Source organism: Notothenia rossii (assembly GCF_949606895.1).
Source record: "Notothenia rossii genome assembly, chromosome: 9".
Classification (NCBI taxonomy): domain Eukaryota; kingdom Metazoa; phylum Chordata; class Actinopteri; order Perciformes; family Nototheniidae; genus Notothenia; species Notothenia rossii.
The window spans coordinates 22,408,646-22,429,029 of NC_136907.1; the positions used below are offsets into that span (position 1 = coordinate 22,408,646).

The following is a 20,384-nucleotide window of genomic DNA, read 5'->3' on the forward strand; positions in this document are numbered from 1 at the left end:
TATATAAAGTGGCTAAATATGGAAATATTCAAGACAAACGTTTACCTGATGACATTAATGAGTTTATGTACTACTAAAATTAGCTATACAAATATACTTTTATATTTTAGTTGAAAAATACCAACATGGAGTTTGATATAGTAGGTGTAGTAAATCCAATATTGAGGACTCCAGACAATAACAATGTTTTCTACAAGGCTTGGTCTATTAATAATTAGTTTTCATTGATTGGTGGTGGGGAGGACTTCCACCTCATGGAGTTGACATAATGATAGAAGCTGTTGCTCAATAATCCACACCGTCCCGCGCTGAGCTGTGAGGGAGACCCACATATGTCTGTCAGCTGGAGGGTGCGGGGTCTCGGTGCTGTTATCAAGCGGCGTTCCTTTTGGAATATCTCGAGAAGAGGGGGGAGTCAGTTGAGGAGAAAGTTCACAGTTCTGCGGACAGTCAACACCGAGTGAAAGCGAACCATGGCGGGCAAAGGGAGAGCGTGTTCCTCCGGTCAGAGCCAGCAGCTCCTGGACTCTTCGGACTCGGAGACGGAGGCAGAGCCGGCTCGAGTGGCAGGTACCGGGCTGTCCGCCTGCGCCTTCCCCCGCACTCAGGTCATTCACAGCGGACACTTCATGGTGTCGTCCCCCCACAACGACTTTTCGCGCAGGACGAAAAGCGGCGGGTCCACGAGTTATGACTTTGACACGGTGAACCTGACGTGGTGCCAGACGTACCGGTACGGTCCTTTCAGCTCCGGGAGCCTCAGCATAGACCCCACGCTGACCCGCCTGTTCGACTGCATGTCCCTGGCCTACAGGTGGGTCCCCGTATGTAGTCAGCACAGGAGGATGCACACAGCTCACACTTGTTAGCTGCTTTTCATTTGCAAATTAACAGAGGGAGAAGTACTCAGTAGAACAGGAATACTCTGTTAAAAGTAAAAGTCCTGCATTACAAATCTTTCTGAGGTAAAAGTACAAAAGTATTGTCATCAAAATATACTTAAAGTGCCAACAGTAAAAGTACTCATTCTGCCAATTGATCCATTTCAGAATAATATGATATGTTTTGATTATAATTATTGATGCACTAAAGTGTTATCAAAGCTGGTAAAGGTGCAGCTAGTTTGAATGACTTTGTAGACTGTACTTGTATACTATGCTGCAGGGTTGCTTATGGATTTACTCCAGGTGTAACTAAAGTCTTATTTAACTGTCAATTAGATTTAATAGAATTAGTCCAACTCAGATAACTAAAGGTATAAAATAAATTTATTGGAGTAAAAGTACACTATTTGCCTGTGAATTGTAGTGCAGTAGAAGTACAAAGTAGCAAAACATTGAAATACCCAAGTAGCCTAAAGTCTCCTACTTGGGTATTTCTCTCTCAGAATTGTACTTATACTTGAGCATACATACTTAGCTAGGCTACTTAACATCACTGCAAATTATCCCCATATAATACGTTTTTTCTGAACCATAATCCCATTTACTTCCTTTTGATTTCCTGTACATTAACGCATAATAAGCACGTAGAAACCAGGGTCACTTTCATGTTAACGTTTTATGATTAAATAGTGCACATTTGTATATTATACATTGCATATTCTGTTACACAAACTACCCACAGTGCACATGAAAAACCTCCACAATAACATTTTTAAAGACTGATATTGTTGGTTTGTAACTCGTGTCTGTTGGAAGAGTCTCTTGTGCAACCTCTTGGAAAATCTTCACTGAAAAATGGACTTTGATTCTAGTTGGCAGCGCTGTCAGGTTACAGTGTAACTGAGGGAAAGGAGATCCTGACACCATGCTCATTTGAGAATGTGCTTATTATATTGCTGTTGCACGGACATGCATGAAATATAACCCATACAATTTTCCTGTTATGTTTGTTGGTTCTGTTTTTTTCGTGATTTAAAAGAAACTGAGTGACAGCTATCTGGCTCATATACCTTGATAAGTTAATGTAGGAATGTATTTATTTTAAAAACATGTAATTGAGAATTTTAAATTAAACTTAAGTTGTGCTTTAACAAGAGGTGCAATAAACCTTTGGCCTAAGGAAGACAATTGCCTGTGCAATTGTTTAAAAATATATAATTGAAAGATAGTTACTCAATAAACCCAGGTTTTGTTTTTTTATAAAGTAGCTTTACATTGAAGAACGTATTCATTATTTACTGTAAGGTGTTTTATCTAAGTGCTTTTTGTAAGGTTTAAACAGTATTATGTGAAGGACTGTATTTGTGCTGCTCTGCTGCACAGAATTATCATTAACCAGACTTGTGTTGATTGGTTTGTTTCCTCACATGTTCTTTTAAGTAATGTACTGTCTCCGCTGTTTTGGAGTGTGGGGCACGCAGCGTTGTCACTCCATTAACACCACGTTGAAAATCATTCCCCAGGGCTTCTAGGCAACTCACTGAGCACCTCACATTAGGAGGCCTCTGCTCAGCACTCAGCAGACTGAGGGACGCTAAGAAACAGCCTGCACTGTACTGCTGAATTAGCTGATTGGTCACTATTAATCAAAATAAGGACAGAGAGTGAGGGGGTGAGGCTACTGAATATTTTCCACTGTGTCCACTTTGGTCTAAAGAGAATCTAGTCACCTGTCTCTCGTATTGTTTTTAAGACACTATAGGTGTATAAGGTACATTTTGTTAAGTAATATCACCTTTATCCAGACTGATAAAACATCTACAATGTTAAGTTAGAATATGGAAATAATTGTCCTGTTAAATGTGTATTTGCATAGATTTCCAGAACAGAAATCTGAACATTGTTCAAAGCCTGGTTTTAAATTCTTGTTTTATTTTATTGACGCATGAATAACATTTTCCATGAGGGGATTTATACATCAGCAAACAATGTTAAAAATCAGAAAACACTGTTAAAAATCTTAGGTCTATAAATCAGGCTACAAATGATTCTTTAAAATCTCTGAAGTTTGGCGTATATAAGTTCTACTTTAACTAATAGATATTACCATGAAACACAAATGTATCACTTATGATAAGACATTGAAAACCTTTTTGAAGTGTCTCTACAAAAGAAGTATATTGCCTGTTTTCCATTGTATCTTTTATGATAGATTATGTGTTTTCTTTCCAGTGGTAAGATAGTCTCTCCCAAGTGGAAGTCTTTTAAGGGTCTGCGGTTGCTGTGGAGAGATAAGATCCGTCTGAACAACGCCATCTGGAGAGCCTGGTTCATTCAGTGTGAGTCCACCACTCTTTACCTCCTCAGCATCACCTTCAACACCTCTCCAGTATTCAAGTTCAAATGAAATATGTTTTAACAACTCTGTATCTGCTGTTTAGATGTAGAGAAGAGGAAGAACCCAGTGTGTGGGTTTGTCACACCGCTGGAGGGCTCAGAGGCCGACTCGCATCGGAAGCCTGAGGTGAGAGAGTTTCAGAATGAGGCCATGGATTTGTATAATGTTTTTAAAGCTAAAATACAGCACTTAAACATTTTCAGGAATAGTGATTAAAACCAATTACACACAACAATAGGTGGAAATAAAACAGCATTACACAAGAAAAAAATAATGATAATACAATCAAATCAAGTATTGATTGATTAAGTATTTAAAGTTTGTGTATTTATATTTATATATGTGCAGTTTAACAGTGGTATAGTATGCCCTGTCTAAAGTATTTAATTAAGTCAATCTGTACAGATTACAAATATTTGAGTTTTCTCCAAAAATTTGAAATAGAGGGTTGCATTTTTACAATGGAACCCGGCTGATTAAGCACAAACTGGATTATTTTAAACCAAGGTTATAAATTGGTAAACTGTATATAGCTGAGTTTTATTTATTGTATTGTACACTGGTGAAGTTGGATATGTAAGTCTCATGCTTGGTATTTCTGCATAATGTCAACAGGCAATTGTACTAGAGGGCAGCTACTGGAAAAGAAGGATTGAGGTGGTGATCAAGGAGTATCACAAATGGAGGATTTACTATAAGAAGAGGGTGAGCACTCATTTTAGAATAATGATATGTCTTGCATATTTTGTTGCTTTACAAGCGGCTCTGTGTATAACAATGTTGGTCCAAACTGATCTAAACAACCATTGGTTTTGGTCTCCAGTGCATAACTACAGGTTTATAGAGTGGTGCAGGAATGAGTCCTGAAACCAGGAAATAAGTTAGCATTTGAGCACTTCAGGTTCTCTCATGTCCTCTCTCATCTCTTTCTCAGTTTCTTTTTTAATGTGTTTGTGATAAGATGCCTGAAATAAGGACTGTGGTTAACACAAGCAGAAGAGATTTTCACATTTTGTTGTTCGACATAACATACATCAGTAAAATACCCCACTCGTGAACGTGCACAGCTTCTTAGTGTTTTAAAACCACAGCTGCTAATGCTAAATGAGACTGCTAAACGCCCTCATGCCAAACACAAATCTGCCTTTAGCTTAGCGGTGATGATGCACAACCAGGAGTCGGTGATGCACTTCCTTTTTAGCCTAACGTTAGCTTTTGATTTCTGAGAATTGCATTTATACAAAAAAAATCATAAAAGCGGTGTTTATATGTGGAGATTATCCTGCTGAACAAAATGTGTAAGTCTCATAAAAATGTCAAACAGCAATATTTCAAAATCCAACGGGAAAATCATATTGCTATTTGTTGAGAGAGTCCTTGCAATGCTTACTTCTTAGTTGTTCTACAAAAATAAGTCATCACAGCACCATTTTATACTTAACCTCTTTACTGGGTTTCATCTGTGTGGCTCCTGCAGAGCGTACTGTATGCACCTCCTCAATGACTGTTAGTGCTGAATTACATCTGCTAGGGAAGGGTATGTTTTCAATGCCTCTAGGTCACATTGTTTCCAAGTGTGCTCTGTAGTGTTCCGAGGTATCCCGCTACAGCGTCTCAATATTATTTTGATAACTACCCAGGTGTATTTATGGCATTCAGTAAATCTTAGATGACCTTACTTTACTTTGTGGCATTTTATTCACCTTTATTGAGTCTGTGATACTAGTACATTTATAGTGATCTCACTCTTTTGGGTTATTTTATCCATGTTATCAAATGAATGTGTTATCGTAATAAACCTATCACGTTTAAGTGGCCATTTTAATTCCTTATCTTAAGCTTCATATTGTTCTCTCTGTTGTGTTTATAGAATGAGCAGTCTCTTAACTTCTCTTAAAGTAGCCATGCTGTGATATTTATTTATTCAGTTTTCCTTTTTTATCTTTTGCAGCTTCAGAAAAAGAAGGAAGATATTCTATCAATGTTACAAGAGGTATGAAGATGTGCTTCTTTAACTTGAAAACTGAAGTTGGTGGATTGAACCATTATTTACTTGTGAATGCACTCGCAGCTAAACCTATGATCATCAAAGTCCTTAAAGGGTTTAGTTTAACATGTTGATTTAGCCGTGAGAGGATGAAAATAAGAAACAGAAACATGCAAAACCAAAATGTGTAATGGTCCGGCACTGTAGGCAATTGACGCGTATTGATTGCCAGCAGTGATAATAACTATTCACCCATTCAGGTTTTATTTTTATTCAGGTGAAATAGCTGTAGAATTGAATGTAATTTAATCAAATCTGACCTACCTACTGCAGTGCTACGTAAAAACAGTTACCCCACAAGTTACAGCAGCCAGGTTTTCCAAAAGATGACCTTCCCATTAAGAAAACTGCATTATTAAGCACTTTTCAAGGGCAAGTTATTTTGTCCCAGATTAGGTTTGTTTGTTCATACATTTGTAATCGAAACCTGCCTAAATCAGCATAGGAAGGAGATGGTGGTGGATGGATGTGTAAAACAAACATGGGACTTTCCCCCAGGAAGCAGCTGTTCGTGTCTCATGTGAAACTAAAGCTCAACGTTGACTTATGTATGTAACTTAACTAAGGTGACATACTTAACTTAAGTCAAATACTTCACTTACCTTACATATTTAAAGGTGGGGTAGGTAAGTTTGAGAAACCGGCTCGAGATACACTTTTTGTTATATTCCATGGAATGCTCTTAACATCCCGATAGCAATGAATATCTTAAATGCTTTGACAAAAAATCCATAAAAAAATGTCTTCTGTGGAAGCCGTAGTACTGTAAAAAGCACGACCAATCATTTAAGCCGGCTAGCTAAAATAACCGGATGGCCTACCTGCCGGAACAGTTAACCTGAACAGTTAACTTTTGTCTTTTCCGTACTTATGACACATACTTTACAAAGGTCAGATACGTAACTAACATCACATATTTAACTTACATCACATACTTTAGTTACAATGGGACTGCTTATTTAAACTTACATACATAAATAGGCTAACGTACTTAACATATGTAGGTTGCTCATATATTTTTGAACTGCTCACAACTGTGGAAAAATCACGAAACCCCTGAAACGTAATTGGAAATGTTGTTTCATCATATGGAAACTTAATTTAGAGAGTGAGTTGGTGACAGCTCACTTTGGATAATGCACACATATCTCATCCAAATCTCATTGGAAGCCCAGGTATTACCTCAGGCCAGAGATAAAACTGTCTATCTGTCTGTAGTAACTATAGATGTGTTTTGCGGCTCTTCAAAGGTTGACAAGTCAAAGGTCACTACACCAGGTTGTTATGCTCAGTGTTGGCAAAGCTTTATCTCGCCTTTCTCTTCACATTTTAGAGTGGCTGGCGAAAACACCTCAGTAAAACCCGAGGTTGTTGTTGTTGGAAAGGGAGTGGTTATTTGATATGATTTATAACAAGTTAAACTATCAAAGCTCCGATAAGAAATTGAATTGGCTTTATTATTTTATTTTGATCTCCATTCTCTTCTAGACAAAACAAGAGACCATCCTGCATTGCAATTACAACAGCAACCAAACTGTATTCTCAGTGACGTTCTGACAACACTCATTTTGGAATTGGCCTTCATTTCGATCTCATCAACAATGTAGAAAATATGTTTGATGCCAAATCAGGACAGGGGCTGAAAGAGGTGGCATTCTTTGGCCACCCTTGCTTAGACCGCGGCTGCTTCCAAATTCAACCTTAATTTTGATCTGGACTTAACAACTGTAGAGAGTCCTGACTACATGTTGGGACCAGAAAAGATCAGGAACTATTTTCTTTAGATCTCACTTTGTACATCATTTAATGTAATGGACCACCTGGTTGCAGGAAATACATCAAAACATGTAAATAGTTCCCATCCCAGGTGGTTAATATATGCGTGTATATTTTCATTTTTTACGGAGTCCAAGGCAGTTTCTGTTTGCGAGGCCTCAGGTCTTCCTGTTTGCTCGCACGTGAGGCTGCCAGAATTAGGTCAGGGACAAAAGACTGCTGTTCTTATTCAAATGGTGAAACACCAAAATAAAGAAATGAACAAATCCAAAATAATGATAACCTGTAAGAGGCTAGTGATTTTGAACAATACATCCAAACTGCTTTTTCATATTGCACTGCACACACACACATGCATACGCAAAAAAAAATCTTGCATCATTTCTACTTGCATACACTTTTCCCTCAAAGAAAACAAATCAAGCAGTTAATGAATCAAATTTTTAAAAACGGTTTCCGGCTCAATCTGGGCTTTCCTATAAATCTGGCTTGAGACTCTGAAGTGCAGGGTAAAGACAAGAAGAGGGTGAGCAGCTCAGAGGAATAAGGACAGGTCTGGAGCTTCAATTTCTGTGAGTGTTTTACTGCGTTTTGAGAACAGAATGGTCTCTTTGGCCTCGCACATCATGTCCAGAAACTAGGTGTGATAGTGGAGAACATGCAACTGCTATACTGTATGCTTGTCATTTTTTGTGTAAGTGGTTGTAAATTGTGTTTTAGTGAGTTGTATTTCCATGGATCCACCAATTTAGCAAATAACCTATATCTACTACGGGTATCTGATCACATTTTAACGCTTCCGTTGGTCTTAACTTGTTTTTCGCTGCGCAACAAGCTTTTTTTTGGGAGTCCTACCTTTTCACACAATCCATACACAACACCAAATATTGGACATGGTCACGTGATGGAGGACTCTTCTTTTCAGTCCCACTAATGGATCCCATGTTTTTATATCTGGCTAATGTGTTCCAGGGTCAGATCTGCCAGGCCAAGCTGGATAAATGGTCCACTGAGATGTACCAGGAGCCTGAGGCAGCGCCGGTGGAGGTCCACATGTTTGACCTGGACTGCCTTCTGTCGGACATCTCAGACACCCTATTCACCATGACGCAGAAACCCTGTCCCTGGGCCAGTGAGCGGCACGACCGTGAGTAGTCAGCACACTGAGGTTTAATATTATTAGTGTTTAATATGTGTTTTCTGAGCTGCCATGAGTAGGTTAAAACTTCTTAATTTTCATTCATCATTTAGATAAAATAATTGCAAAATAGCTCCTGAGTCCGAGCTGCGGTGGAAGAAGTACTTAGATATTTTATTTAAGTAATAGTATTGATCCCACAATGTAGAAATACTTTGTTACAAGTAAAAGTCCTGCATTTATATTTTTAGGTATAAAAGTATAACTGAATTTCCAAAACGACATGTACTCATTAGGCAGAAATGCGATTTTCAGTGTTATATATTCCACTTATTAAAGCAGACACACAAACAGGTGCACTAACTCACCTTCCTAATGTGTGATATCATGTCCTCTTCCTCTGCAGCATACATGAGCAACGCTGACATCATCCAGCCAGGCCTGACTCCACTGCAGCCCAACCTGGAGGATTTCATGGATATACCAGGTACCTGTCTGTCTGCCTGCTGACCTATTTATCTATACACACACACACACACACACACACACACACACACACACACACACACACACACACACACACACACACACACACACACACACACACACACACACACACACACACACACACACACACACACACACACACACACATTCATAAAATCCAAACAGATATAAATGTATCTTTATTTTTCATTTATAAATACAAACAGAAATAAATACACTTAATTATTAAAACAAATAGGAAAGAAAGATCAATATTGGAATGATGACAATGGTTAATAAATAAAGGAGCAGCTGAAAATGAAATCATACATGTATGTTATATTTGATCAGTAAATTAATGCTTACGTTTATTTTAATCCTTATTTTGTGATATTTTGATTGATTTGGTCATTTATTTATTTTTGCTTTTGGCAGCTTTTAACCTCTGTATTCGTGAACCTCCAAACAAAATTGCGACCCACTTCTATAAAAAACTTCAAAAGGGCTACAGGAAGTCAGAAACTCAGAGCGAACATTTGAAACAAATATGAATATGTTTGGTGAGGAGTTTAGTTCCTTGCTCAGGGGCACAGTGGCTGTTTTGCCTTTGTGTTACTTTCAGTGAAGCAATCCAGCATCCTTGTGGCTACAAGCCAGCCTTTGTAACCCACAGACAACATGCTGCCCTCTGCTGTAATGTCTGTGTGTGTGTGTAGCTGTTTGTTCTCACAGTGCTGGCAGGGTCCTGAGGGATCAGCTGTCTGTCTCTCTTTTGGTCACAAGATCCAGGGAGCTAGTGAGTGTCCGTCACAGCGACACAGCGACACAGCCACAAGTGTAATTTATGCAGAGTGCGTCTCTGAAATGGAAATACAGATCACTTGCCACGTAGTTCCTCTTTACTGAGATGAAAACAGACCAACTGGTATGTATTTTCAGCTTGCGCCACACATTTTTGTCTACAGAGCTCGCATCATGCTGGATCAAAAGCTGATATTTATTAATTATGGCTCCATAAGATCTAAATCAAGGGTTGATTGACTAAAGTTAACATTGCCAGCTGGTCAAAACCTGGTTTGATTTCTGTGCCGTCAGATATGCAGACACAGTTTATAGCACAGATGGCAGCTTGGCAGGGACAGTTTCCAGAAGTATGTGACCTGGCAGATACTCAGTAAATTACTTCAATGATGCTGCACGCAGAGCACTGGTCACTTGTTGATAGATGTTTTGTCCCTGTGTTTTTATTTCCTGTTTTCTTTGTTTGAATGTCTGAAATGTTAAATTATATTCCACTTTATTGGCCAAAATGGAGTTGGGATTATTGTGTTGGTATACCTGGATTCCTCATTTGCCTATCATCATAAAGACTTACAGAAGCCCTGAGAGGCATCAAAAACAAGAAAATGAAATGTGCCGATCTATTTTCTAAGTGGCAGGTGACATTTGTTGTTTGTTTGTTGTTGTAATACTCATTTCACCTCAGAGAAGCTGATATTTTACACGATATTCTAAATAGGACTAGTAACTACCATGATTTCTTCGAAGTTGGATTTCATTTCTCTATTCAATCTTAACAGAAGGATCATATTTTATCTGTAAACGTCACAAATGCTGTCATATCTTTATTTGTCTGTAATGTATATGAATCGACAACAGTAACACAAATTATGCTTTTTTTCCCCTGGTACACAAATGGATAATGGAATAATTCCCTGCGTCTGTTTTTTTTATACTTTAAAGTCTGCCTAACAGTGTGTGTTTTTATTTTTTAGATATCTTTATGAACTTCCGGGGCCAGCCCTCTGAGCTGACTGGTTTTGCTGACTGTGGCTATTTTGAGAGTTCACCCAGCACAGCATTTGGCCCCCTCTCCTCCCCCGTGGGGACAACTCCACAGCACCTCATCGACAGCCAGCTGGCTCAGGTACTGCTGCTCACAGCTCCTTCTGTAATGTAACATGTAATGCTGCAGAAAAAAATATCACAATTGCTAATGCTAGTAATAGTAAATCAGAAACAGAAATTGTTATTTATACTGAGGAAGTTGGCAAAGTGACAAATGCTTGACTTTTTTATGTAATTAATTAAAAGATAAATACTTTAAAAAAAGAATAAAGCTATTTATATTAAAAATAAGCGTAAGCGTAAAGTTAATTAGGATTTAGCATAATGAGTAGGGGTGCAATATTATGTAGTGACAACTTTTTTTCCTTAAACTGTTTGCTTTCCTTAAAATGTCTTTCTGTGTTTTTTATTTGATGTTATTTTTTATTATTGTTTAATATTTTGTATGTATTTATTCATTTATTTTAACTTTATGGATGCAATTATACTTTTAACATGTTAAAAATGTAAATGTAGATCATTCCAACCCTCTTTCTCTCAGTAAAAATAACTTAAAGTAAGAATGTGCAATAAAAGAAAGGAAACATAGGAAATAAGGTACAACAAGAAGTTAAAGAAAAAATGTGTACATTTGACTCAAATGTGTTTATTACAATACATACAGTGGTGTTTTAATGTTAATTAGATGAATTGCATACTGTTAACGAGTTTGGCTGCTGTTGATTTAGTCCTAGTTCCAGTCTATTGACTCACAGTGCTGATGCATCAACGAGGAGTTCAATTGATGGCCACAGGCAGAAATGACTTCCTGTGACGCTCTTTGGTGCATCTTGGTGGAATTGTTATTGATCGGTGAGTAAAATAGATTACATCTTTATTTTTCTAGCCCAATCTGTCATCTGACAATTTGCCTCAGCCCTCCTCATCCAATACCCAGTCAGACCAGGCCAGGCGGAGCCAGGACTGCGATGAATACCACACGTCTAGCATGATTTCAGACAGCATGCCCTATGGACACCAGTCATACCCTGATCTAGCTGTTTCTATAGCCTTCAGCAGCAGCATTGAGCAGCCGCCCTCTTCCACTATCCCCTTTCTGTATCCGCTGCCCTGCCACAAGTTCGGTTACTACACGACGACCAGCGTGACCCCTACTGTCATCACTCACACTGCCTCCACAGCGGGGACCCAGGGCTCCGTGCACCAGGGCTCCGTGCACCAGGGTCACGGCTACCCTCACACAGAGGACACTTATCCCCAGAGTCCCTGCCACTCTCTTAGTTACCAGGCGACGCTGCCCTCTGTCACAGCGGCACACTGCTTCTCAGTCCCGGAGCAGCTGGCTGTCTCAGGGGTCAGAGGGAAGCACAAGCAGAAGACAGGAGGGGGGAGGACAGGGGGCCACACTGCGGCCCCGTCCACTGCACCCCCACCCACTAGCTGCCTGGCTAAGCTGCTCTCTTCAAACTCCCGTGAAAGTGAGTCACTTGTCCCTTTGATCTTTCTCTAACAACAGTTATTTATCTAAAACATGTAGGGGGATAATGTTTCTGTCACAAAAAAATAACTATATGTTTTTGTGCTTTCAGGGAAGCCATCACTAGGATTTGATGCTACTCTACAACCAAAAGGTCAGAGGTCATCATCTCCAAGCCCCTCGGTGAGCTGTCCTTTTGTATCACAAGAGCAGTGTTTATTTGTCTTGATAACTGGCTTGTACAAAAATACAAAAATCGAAATTCAAAGATACATTTAAGGGGGTATTTTATGCCAAACCGTTATTTGGCCTCTACCTGCACTATGATTCACAATATCATTGTACCCTGTAACTACTTAACATGTTGACTGAGCTCTCTTCATCTTTTCCCTCTATCTACTTTTCGACCATGTGTCTTTGCACATATTCATTATTTAGTGGGAATGCTGACACAGCATTCCAACTATCTGTTATGCTACGCACAAAATTCTTTATTATTCCGCCGGGTTATTTTGCGCCTCTTCTTCTCCCACATTGAACATTGCAGAAACTCCATTCAAACATCAAAACGTTCAGCTCGGTCGGGAATTGATGGCTATTACCTTTCTTATTCATAACTTTCATAATTCCAGAGATACATCCCATAATTCATCACATTTTTAACATGGAAGTCAATGGACAAACTCTTCAGACTTCAACAACTTCATGCAACTTCAACTGCTAACTGCTCCTTCATGCTTTCACTCAGAAACCTCATTCCAACTTTAAAATGTTACACATCTTTCTGACATTATTCGTGTAATACTACTTTTAAATCTGATTCGTTAATCAGATAATGGTTAATGGTCCAGCCCTCAACAGCTCTACGTACATTATGGGGTTGCATCATATGCCGTTTCCATGGAAACGCATCCCTCGCCATAAAACACGATGTTGTCAGCACCAGACTTCAGATAATGGTTAATGGTCCAGCTTTCAACAAGTCTATGTGCCACTAGTGAGTTTTCCTCAAAAGCTGTTGCCAAGGCAACGCATCCCTCGCCGTAAAACACGATATTGCTATAATTCCTACGAAAATGGTCAAAAAGTGCTCAAACTTCACGTGTGCTAATATTCCAGCCGTGAAGACATCTGTTTGACAGTTTTAAGAGTTCTTCAAATGCCGTTGCCTTGGCAACACAATGCTCACTATGAAACACGGTTTTCTCACAGCTTCAGTTCAAATGCTCGAAATGGCCCAAAACTTCACAGGTTTGGTAACGATGCAGCCATCAACACATCTAAGCATATTATGGGGTGTCATCAAATTCCGTTGCCATGGCGACAGATCATTCGCCATCAAGTTAGTTCAAAAGTTTGCAGTTCAAATATTCTACTGCTTTTCCAAGCCTTTTTACTTTTTCTCTTATCAACCATTCAAGCCCCCAGTGTTCATGTATCATTTCAATCTAAATTCTTCACTTTCTTCTTACACAATACATTTCAGCATAGCAGTTTTGCGTCAGCTTTTCAGCATAAAGCATTCCCACTAGCAATTTCTTCAGGAATTGCATTCTCTAGTTTTGTAATAGTGCTCTGTATAATCAACTGTATTTGTATTATTAATTAGCAGTCCAGCAGCATCACACACGGAGGGGCTTGGCCTGCAGGGATCCAGATGTTGACCCCTCTGCACAGCCAGAGTTCCCCCCTGGGTCACAGCGGACCCCACGCCCGCTCTTCCAGAGGCTCCGCGGTGTCGGCCCTGCTCAGCTACGGCTCCACGGCCACCGGCAAGGCCCTCCTGGTCCCTAAGACTGAGGAACTTTCTCCTGTCCAGCTCTACAGCACGGACAGGAGCAGCCTCACAGGTATACTGCTCAATGCTCTAAATGAACATTTCAGTGTGACAACATCTCGCTTTTTCCAGATGCAATCAGAGATCTTGTCTTCTTCTGACTGGTGAATGAGAACATGGTTGTTAAGTTATATGTCTTTGCGCCATTCATATTATAATTTAATGCTGATGCACATTGATGATTTTTGGATTCTTCTTTGATGTTCTCATCAAATGAAAGTGAAAAAATTTGAAAAGAGGAAGCTTGTTTTTTAAGTTTGAATGAAGCCATGTATACTGTATAATTAAAAGAAAAACAATTAAAAATAATATTATAAATAAATGTAGGCATTAATAAATACATTTTGACAAAATGATTGCTGTTTTAATTTGCACATTTATTTACTTACCTTTCTATTAATTTCCCTATTTATTAATTTACTTACATTCCTATTAATTCCTCGTATTCCCCTTCATTTTATGATTAAATTTATTTTCGCATTTACCAACCTGTTTATTCAATTTGAATGATTTAGTTAAAAGCAAATTCAAGCAGAAATACAACATTTCTGTTACATAATTCCAGATATGACTATATTTAAGTTGAATATTATTATCGTACAATAAATGGCCTATTTATTTTTGTGTGGAGTAATTTTTGTAGTACAGGCCGTGTAATTATTATGATATCTGTTTTTGTTTTAGTTAATTTCCCAGGAAATCCAGGCCAAACGTCACCACCGAGCCCTTTAGATAAAGGTTCCAACCCTGAGTCCCCTCACACATGCTTCTCAGGACACGGAAAGTTAGAATTAAGTAAGGTAGGACACAGCGTCTAATTTTAGTTTATATTATATAATCAAGTCTTTGCTAAATAAGGATATGAAAATGGGTGTGAAGTGTGATGAATAATTCTTCACTGCATATGTTATCTGCAGCAAACAGAGACCAGAAGGATAACTCACATCTCCGCTGAGCAGAAGAGACGCTTCAACATCAAACTTGGATTCGACACGTTACATAACCTTGTGACAACACTCAGCTCTCAGCCAAGCATAAAGGTACCGTTAAAGATATTAAAGAGAGATGTTCAGGAAGGAGGAACAGACCAGCTGCTGCTCTGTTTAACTGGAAATGAGATGTAAATACAGCTTAGGAACTTACCACAGTAATGTTAAATATGTGTGTATTGTTGAGGTGTATTGGTGACATGTGTTTATCCTCTGTCTGCTGGCACAGATCAGCAAAGCCACCACACTGCATAAGACGGCAGAGTATATCAGTAAGATGCAGCAGGAGAGAGCTCAGCTGCACGACGAGGCTCAGAGACTCCGAGACGAGATCCAGCTCCTCAACTCTGCCATCAAGTGAGACCTTAAACACACTCCATCGTGTGTCTGTGTGCGTCTTACTCCATGCATATTCACATGAGTTGGAGGGATATTTTGGTTAATATTGGGGCAAAAGTGGCTCAGGGGGAAAATGGGGCTCTTACAATGAGATGGTTAATGGTTCGATCCCATCCCTGGCAGATGTTAAAGTATCCTGTGGCAAGATACTCAACCCCAAATTGCTCCAGAAGCGATGTCTAAGGCACTGAAGTGTATATACGTAGATAACAGGCTTAATGACATGTAATGTGATGTCATCATTTAATTTAAAGGACAGGTTCACATATTTTAGACTGTGGATTTTGTCGCCACACCACTTACATAGGAAGCATATTAGGAGGGGAACTGCTAATGGCAGAATTTACACTAGACAAACAACAAATAAATGGTTTTAATGTACATATGGGGACCTGATTTATCCCTATCGCAACACTTTAAAACTATACAAAATGTATGTGTCAAAAATCTGCCATAAAATAATATATTAATATTATTTTCCACTTTCATTGAGGTGAATCTTTCAACCAACATAAATCCTTATCATCACTGGCAAATATCAATTATTTCTCTGAATGATAATCCTAATAATGGCATTCTGTGCCACCATTGTTTTACAAACTTTACAAAACATTTCTGTGAGCTAAATGCTTGGCATAATTTGTATGTTTTTGAATTGTTTGTGTAGTGTTTAAAAAGCTCCTATTTGTCTTCTTAGAGGTAAACAATTTCCGATTTAGAAAATTGCAATAGAAATATTTTCAAGTATTAAAGGAGTTGAGGTTGAACTTCCAACATAAAAAAACCTCTTAAATTCCTATTTTAAAAAAAATTGTGAGGCACAAGGGTTTAGACAGATGTGTAAAAAATGGTGAACCTATCCCTAAACACCACATTGTGGTCTTTTCCTGTTGATATGACGATGCACTGCTCTGCTGACTCAGCTCCTCTCCTCCTGCAGTGTGTGCCAGCAGCAGCTGCCGGCCACCGGTGTGCCCATCACACGGCAGCGCTTCGACCACATGAGGCAGAAGTTCCGGGAGTACGTCCGGACACAAACGCTTCAAAACTGGAAGTTCTGGATCGTATCCTTATGAATGTAAATCTGCCAGATGTTAATTAAAAAACATCACGCTGCCACAAACTCAACTTAAAAACGTCTTTAGCATAAACATAGGTGAAAGTTTAAAATAAAGTGAAAATTACAATAAAATTATTATAAAATATGATAGAACGTGAGATACAAATAAAATAGATAAAGACTTAACGAGATAAAATACAACAAAAAGACAGTAAAAACAATCAAATTGTAAAAAAAACACTTTACTGCATTATATAACATGTATATTACAATGCATACTGTGGTGTGTCTTTATCACAGTGAGTTACTGCACCATGCATCAACTTCTTCAAATGTCATTTTGTTTCCCCCAAATGTCGCCTTTTGAATCCACAATGTGGTAGTAACTATATCTGGGAGGACATTTTCTAGCAGGGAAATGTAGCTATCATTTATCCTGCAGTGTATATGGTAAATGACTTTACGCTCCTAATTCATCTGGGGCTGTCTCAGTGTAATCAGGCAGATCAAGTAAATGCCTCTGTGTTGCAAATGCCAGTAGCATATCATATTAATCCATAACTCTTCCCTTAATGATCACCCAACCCCTCACTGCTGCCATTATCTTCCAGGCAAAATAGGAATATTAGATTATCATCTTTGTGTGTTGCACAAAAACACCTGCAGGGTGTTTTCTCTCCATGAAAATATATAGATTACATTTTGGTACTGTGAATAGTGCTTTTATCTAACTGCTGAAATATCAGATAATGAATCAAAAATATATCCAAAAGGGTCTTTTCTTTTTAATATACACTCAAGAAAGCCGTTTGTAATGTTTGTTTGACTGCTCACTTTGTTGCCTCTATAGACATAGCTATTCAACAATGAGAATTTACTTTTTTTATCGACCATTAGTTTTCCTTCCAGAACAATGGAGCACTCACTAGCAATGTTATCTGGAAAATACCGTTGAAGAACAAGCTGGATGATTAAATATAGACTCTTATGTTGAACAAATCCAAGAAAAAGCCGCAACCAACAATAAATAGATCCCAATAACATGACTTGTCTGTGGCCAAAGTGTGATATCACAAATTCTTGAGCAGCATTGCACTGGATGATGTTTTTTTTTTGGTTCATCACATACACTTTCCTCATGCTGTGAATACTCTCTTTCCCAACTAATATAATGTAAATCAATTTGCAGCTGAAGAAAGTCTCCAATTTATTTCACTCCTGTTTGAGTGACAATTGATTTAAAAACAGCTGCTGTTATAGGAAATGACTGAACAATTTAAAAGAAAATAAATATTTATTACCTGTTTTTTCCAAAGTTTCGTCTCCATTAGGAACCAAAGGGCTTGGGATGAGGATAGGGAGGTCAAAAAGACAACTAGAAATAATTACACCAGCCTTTCAACACTATAAAGTAACTTGCTATGGACATCGATTAAATAACTTTGCTCCCAAAAAGTTAAAATGAGCCTACCATCTATGAGAAGAAACATACTTCCTTCTGCACGTTTATATGGTAGAAAGAACATTGTTCCTACTCACAACAAGGTCTCTGGATTATCCTGAATAATGGAATAATGATATCTGGTGATTAGAATGATTTGAGCACCAAAAGCCAAATGCAATCTAGTTCCCGTTTCATTTCAGAGAACGCAAACATTTCTGCAGAGGAAACATATATATTATAGTTTTGTTGGTAAACTGTCCCTTTAATATCAAATCAGTTATCATTAGGTGCTTGAGCCTATTGAAGAATATTCATGAACTTCCACATGTTATAGTCTTCTTTCCTCAACACAGCGTCAGTTCAGTATAATCATTGAGCCGCTGTTCGAGTCCTATAATGGGATGGTGTCCACAGCCAGTGTGGAGGACCTGTGCCGCTCCACCCTGTCCTGGCTGGACCAGCACTGTTCCCTGCCTGCTTTAAGACCCAGTGAGTGCACAACTACTGCTTCTTCCATGCACACAGAATACATCCAACATTTGATTCTATCACTGCATATGTAACTTCCCATCTTGTACTCTGTGTTCTTGTTTTTCCTGCATGTCCCCTCAGTGGTTCTGAGCTCTCTCCGTCTCCTGAGTACCACCACGGCCATACTGTCAGACCCCAGCCTGCTGCCGGAGCAGGCCACCCTCGCTGTGACCCAGGGCGACCACTCTGCGCTCCTGGATACTCGGGACAATGTACACCCCATGTGACCCTGGAGAACAGACTCAGTGGAAACATAGCAGTCCACTACCATGCCGGACTACCGGAGTGTGCTAGTCAGAGGAGTGATTTAAAAAAAAGACTCGAGACTGTTAGTAATGCATAATCACATTCCAGAAAACTCACCAGCTGCAAAAAAAATGTATTCAGTACACCAAAAAAAGTGATAGGAAATTGTTGTGATCCATGCTTACGTTCTGATAAAGTACTTATGTATATATATACTTGTTATTATTTCTCAGCTTCAAAATCAGTTCATTTGGCACAGCAGTAGTTCCTTTGATTAGAAGGGGATGTCAGTCACTTTGAATAGTTTTATTTTCATTTCTGTTGACAACTACTGTTGTAATTTCTGAGTGTAATCCTTGCCTTTAATAACCAACACATACAATATGTCATATTACACTTCACACTTGTTGTATTTGACATTGCACACCAGTGCCAGTCTAAGATAAACATAAGAGAAAATGACTACCTTAAGTAGACAGGGTTTTCTTTCGAATATTAAGTTTAATGTTTATTTTTATACTAGTCATAACAACAAAAAAATCATTTTAGAATCAGGTAAAAAAAAATCACTTAACCCTGAGTTAGCCTAAGTAACTAAAATAATATAATTTTAAAATCATTTTTAAAAAATGTCAATGATTTGCCAACCACCAATGTTTAAAATGATTTTGGTAGCACTACACTGTATGGCAGGTGTTATTTAACATGTCACTCGACACAGGCTTGAGTTTCAAAATCAGGTTACATGCATTTATTATCCTTGCAAGAATGTACCATATGCTGTATGTGATGACTACTTCCGTACCATTCTTTCAAGGATAATAAATGCGTGTATCCTGATTTTGAAACTCAAGCCGGTGTCGAGGGAGATTTTTCTAACAACAGGGAAGTTATTGAGTATTTTTTGTGGTATTTTTTTCTGGCGTTGCACTTTGTAGACGGTCCCTGCGTCTCTCCTCAGGCTAAACTGTATATAGAGAGTGATGTAACTGTCCAGCTCAGAGGACAGCTGTTTTGGCTTGTTTGAAAGAAAATTAGGTTAAAGCTTGTTGTCTACCTAAGTACCAGGGGTGGTAGAAGTGTTCAGATCTTGTACTTGAGGAAAAGTAAAGTACCAAAGTGTAGATATACTCTGTTACAAGTAAAAGTCCTGAAATCAAAATGTTAATCTAGTAAAAGTACAAAAGTATTGTCATCAAAATATACTTAAAGTACCAAAAGTAAAAGTACTCTATGCAGATTGGTCCATTTCAGAATACTATATATAATATGTTTTGATTATAATTATTGATGCATTTAAGTGTTATCACAGCTGGTAAAGGTGGCGCTAGTTTTAATAACTTTGTATACTGCAGGGTAGCTTGTGAATTGACTTCAGGTGTAACTATGGAATCCAATTACACCAAGTCGCGTTGGATCGCTCAAGTCGCACAACACATTGTATTTACACACACAACATATGTATCTGGTTGCTGGAGTTGCTGCTTGAGGGTTGAAACGCGCAAGGCGCAGTGGATACGCTGATTGACAGCTGAAACAGACAGCCTGAAATAGAAAACATGACATTAACAAAACGTAAGGTTAAAAACCAAATAACCTCACAGTGTTCAGAACCCTCTCTTCAGACCTGCCATCTTCAAAACATCCTCAGACTCTCTGGCCCGATCCCAAACCACGCCCTACACCCTACCCCTCCGTTTGCGCGTTCGCACGGAGGATCTGCCACATTAAATGCTGTTCCAAACTAACGAGTGTGGAGGCGGAATGGGTTATTAAGCCCTAAAAACAGCGAGTCTGCATCGGTGCTGACTTGAGACCATGGAT

General features: G+C 38.7%; 1 protein-coding gene across 5 annotated transcripts; it reads left to right on the forward strand.

Annotated features, from left to right (window-relative positions):
- The first annotated feature begins 280 nt into the window (after positions 1-280).
- Positions 281-18,771, forward strand: mlxipl (MLX interacting protein like). Of its 5 annotated transcripts, none has more exons than XM_079650291.1 (17): positions 281-814; positions 3,117-3,223; positions 3,326-3,408; positions 3,898-3,987; positions 5,234-5,275; positions 8,078-8,252; positions 8,650-8,730; positions 10,505-10,656; positions 11,464-12,055; positions 12,167-12,237; positions 13,664-13,904; positions 14,576-14,691; positions 14,809-14,931; positions 15,110-15,237; positions 16,220-16,343; positions 18,137-18,272; positions 18,396-18,771. In XM_079650291.1, exons 1-17 carry the CDS (start codon positions 474-476, stop codon positions 18,539-18,541), a joined length of 2,748 nt encoding a protein of 915 aa, XP_079506417.1. In that variant the 5' UTR covers positions 281-473; the 3' UTR covers positions 18,542-18,771. The 5 variants fall into 5 exon arrangements, with proteins under 5 accessions (XP_079506417.1, XP_079506418.1, XP_079506420.1 ...); XM_079650292.1 differs by having other exon boundaries at positions 13,667-13,904; XM_079650293.1 differs by having other exon boundaries at positions 282-814; positions 18,143-18,272.
- Positions 18,772-20,384: the final 1,613 nt, after the last annotated feature.

Coding starts and splice junctions, on each gene's coding strand:
- mlxipl (XM_079650291.1), top strand. CDS start 474: ATGGCGGGCAAAGGGAGAGCGTGTTCCTCCGGTCAGAGCCAGCAGCTC. Junction 815..3,116: donor TGCATGTCCCTGGCCTACAG/GTGGGTCCCCGT, acceptor TTTTCTTTCCAG/TGGTAAGATAGTCTCTCCCA. Junction 13,905..14,575: donor GGACAGGAGCAGCCTCACAG/GTATACTGCTCA, acceptor TTTTTGTTTTAG/TTAATTTCCCAGGAAATCCA.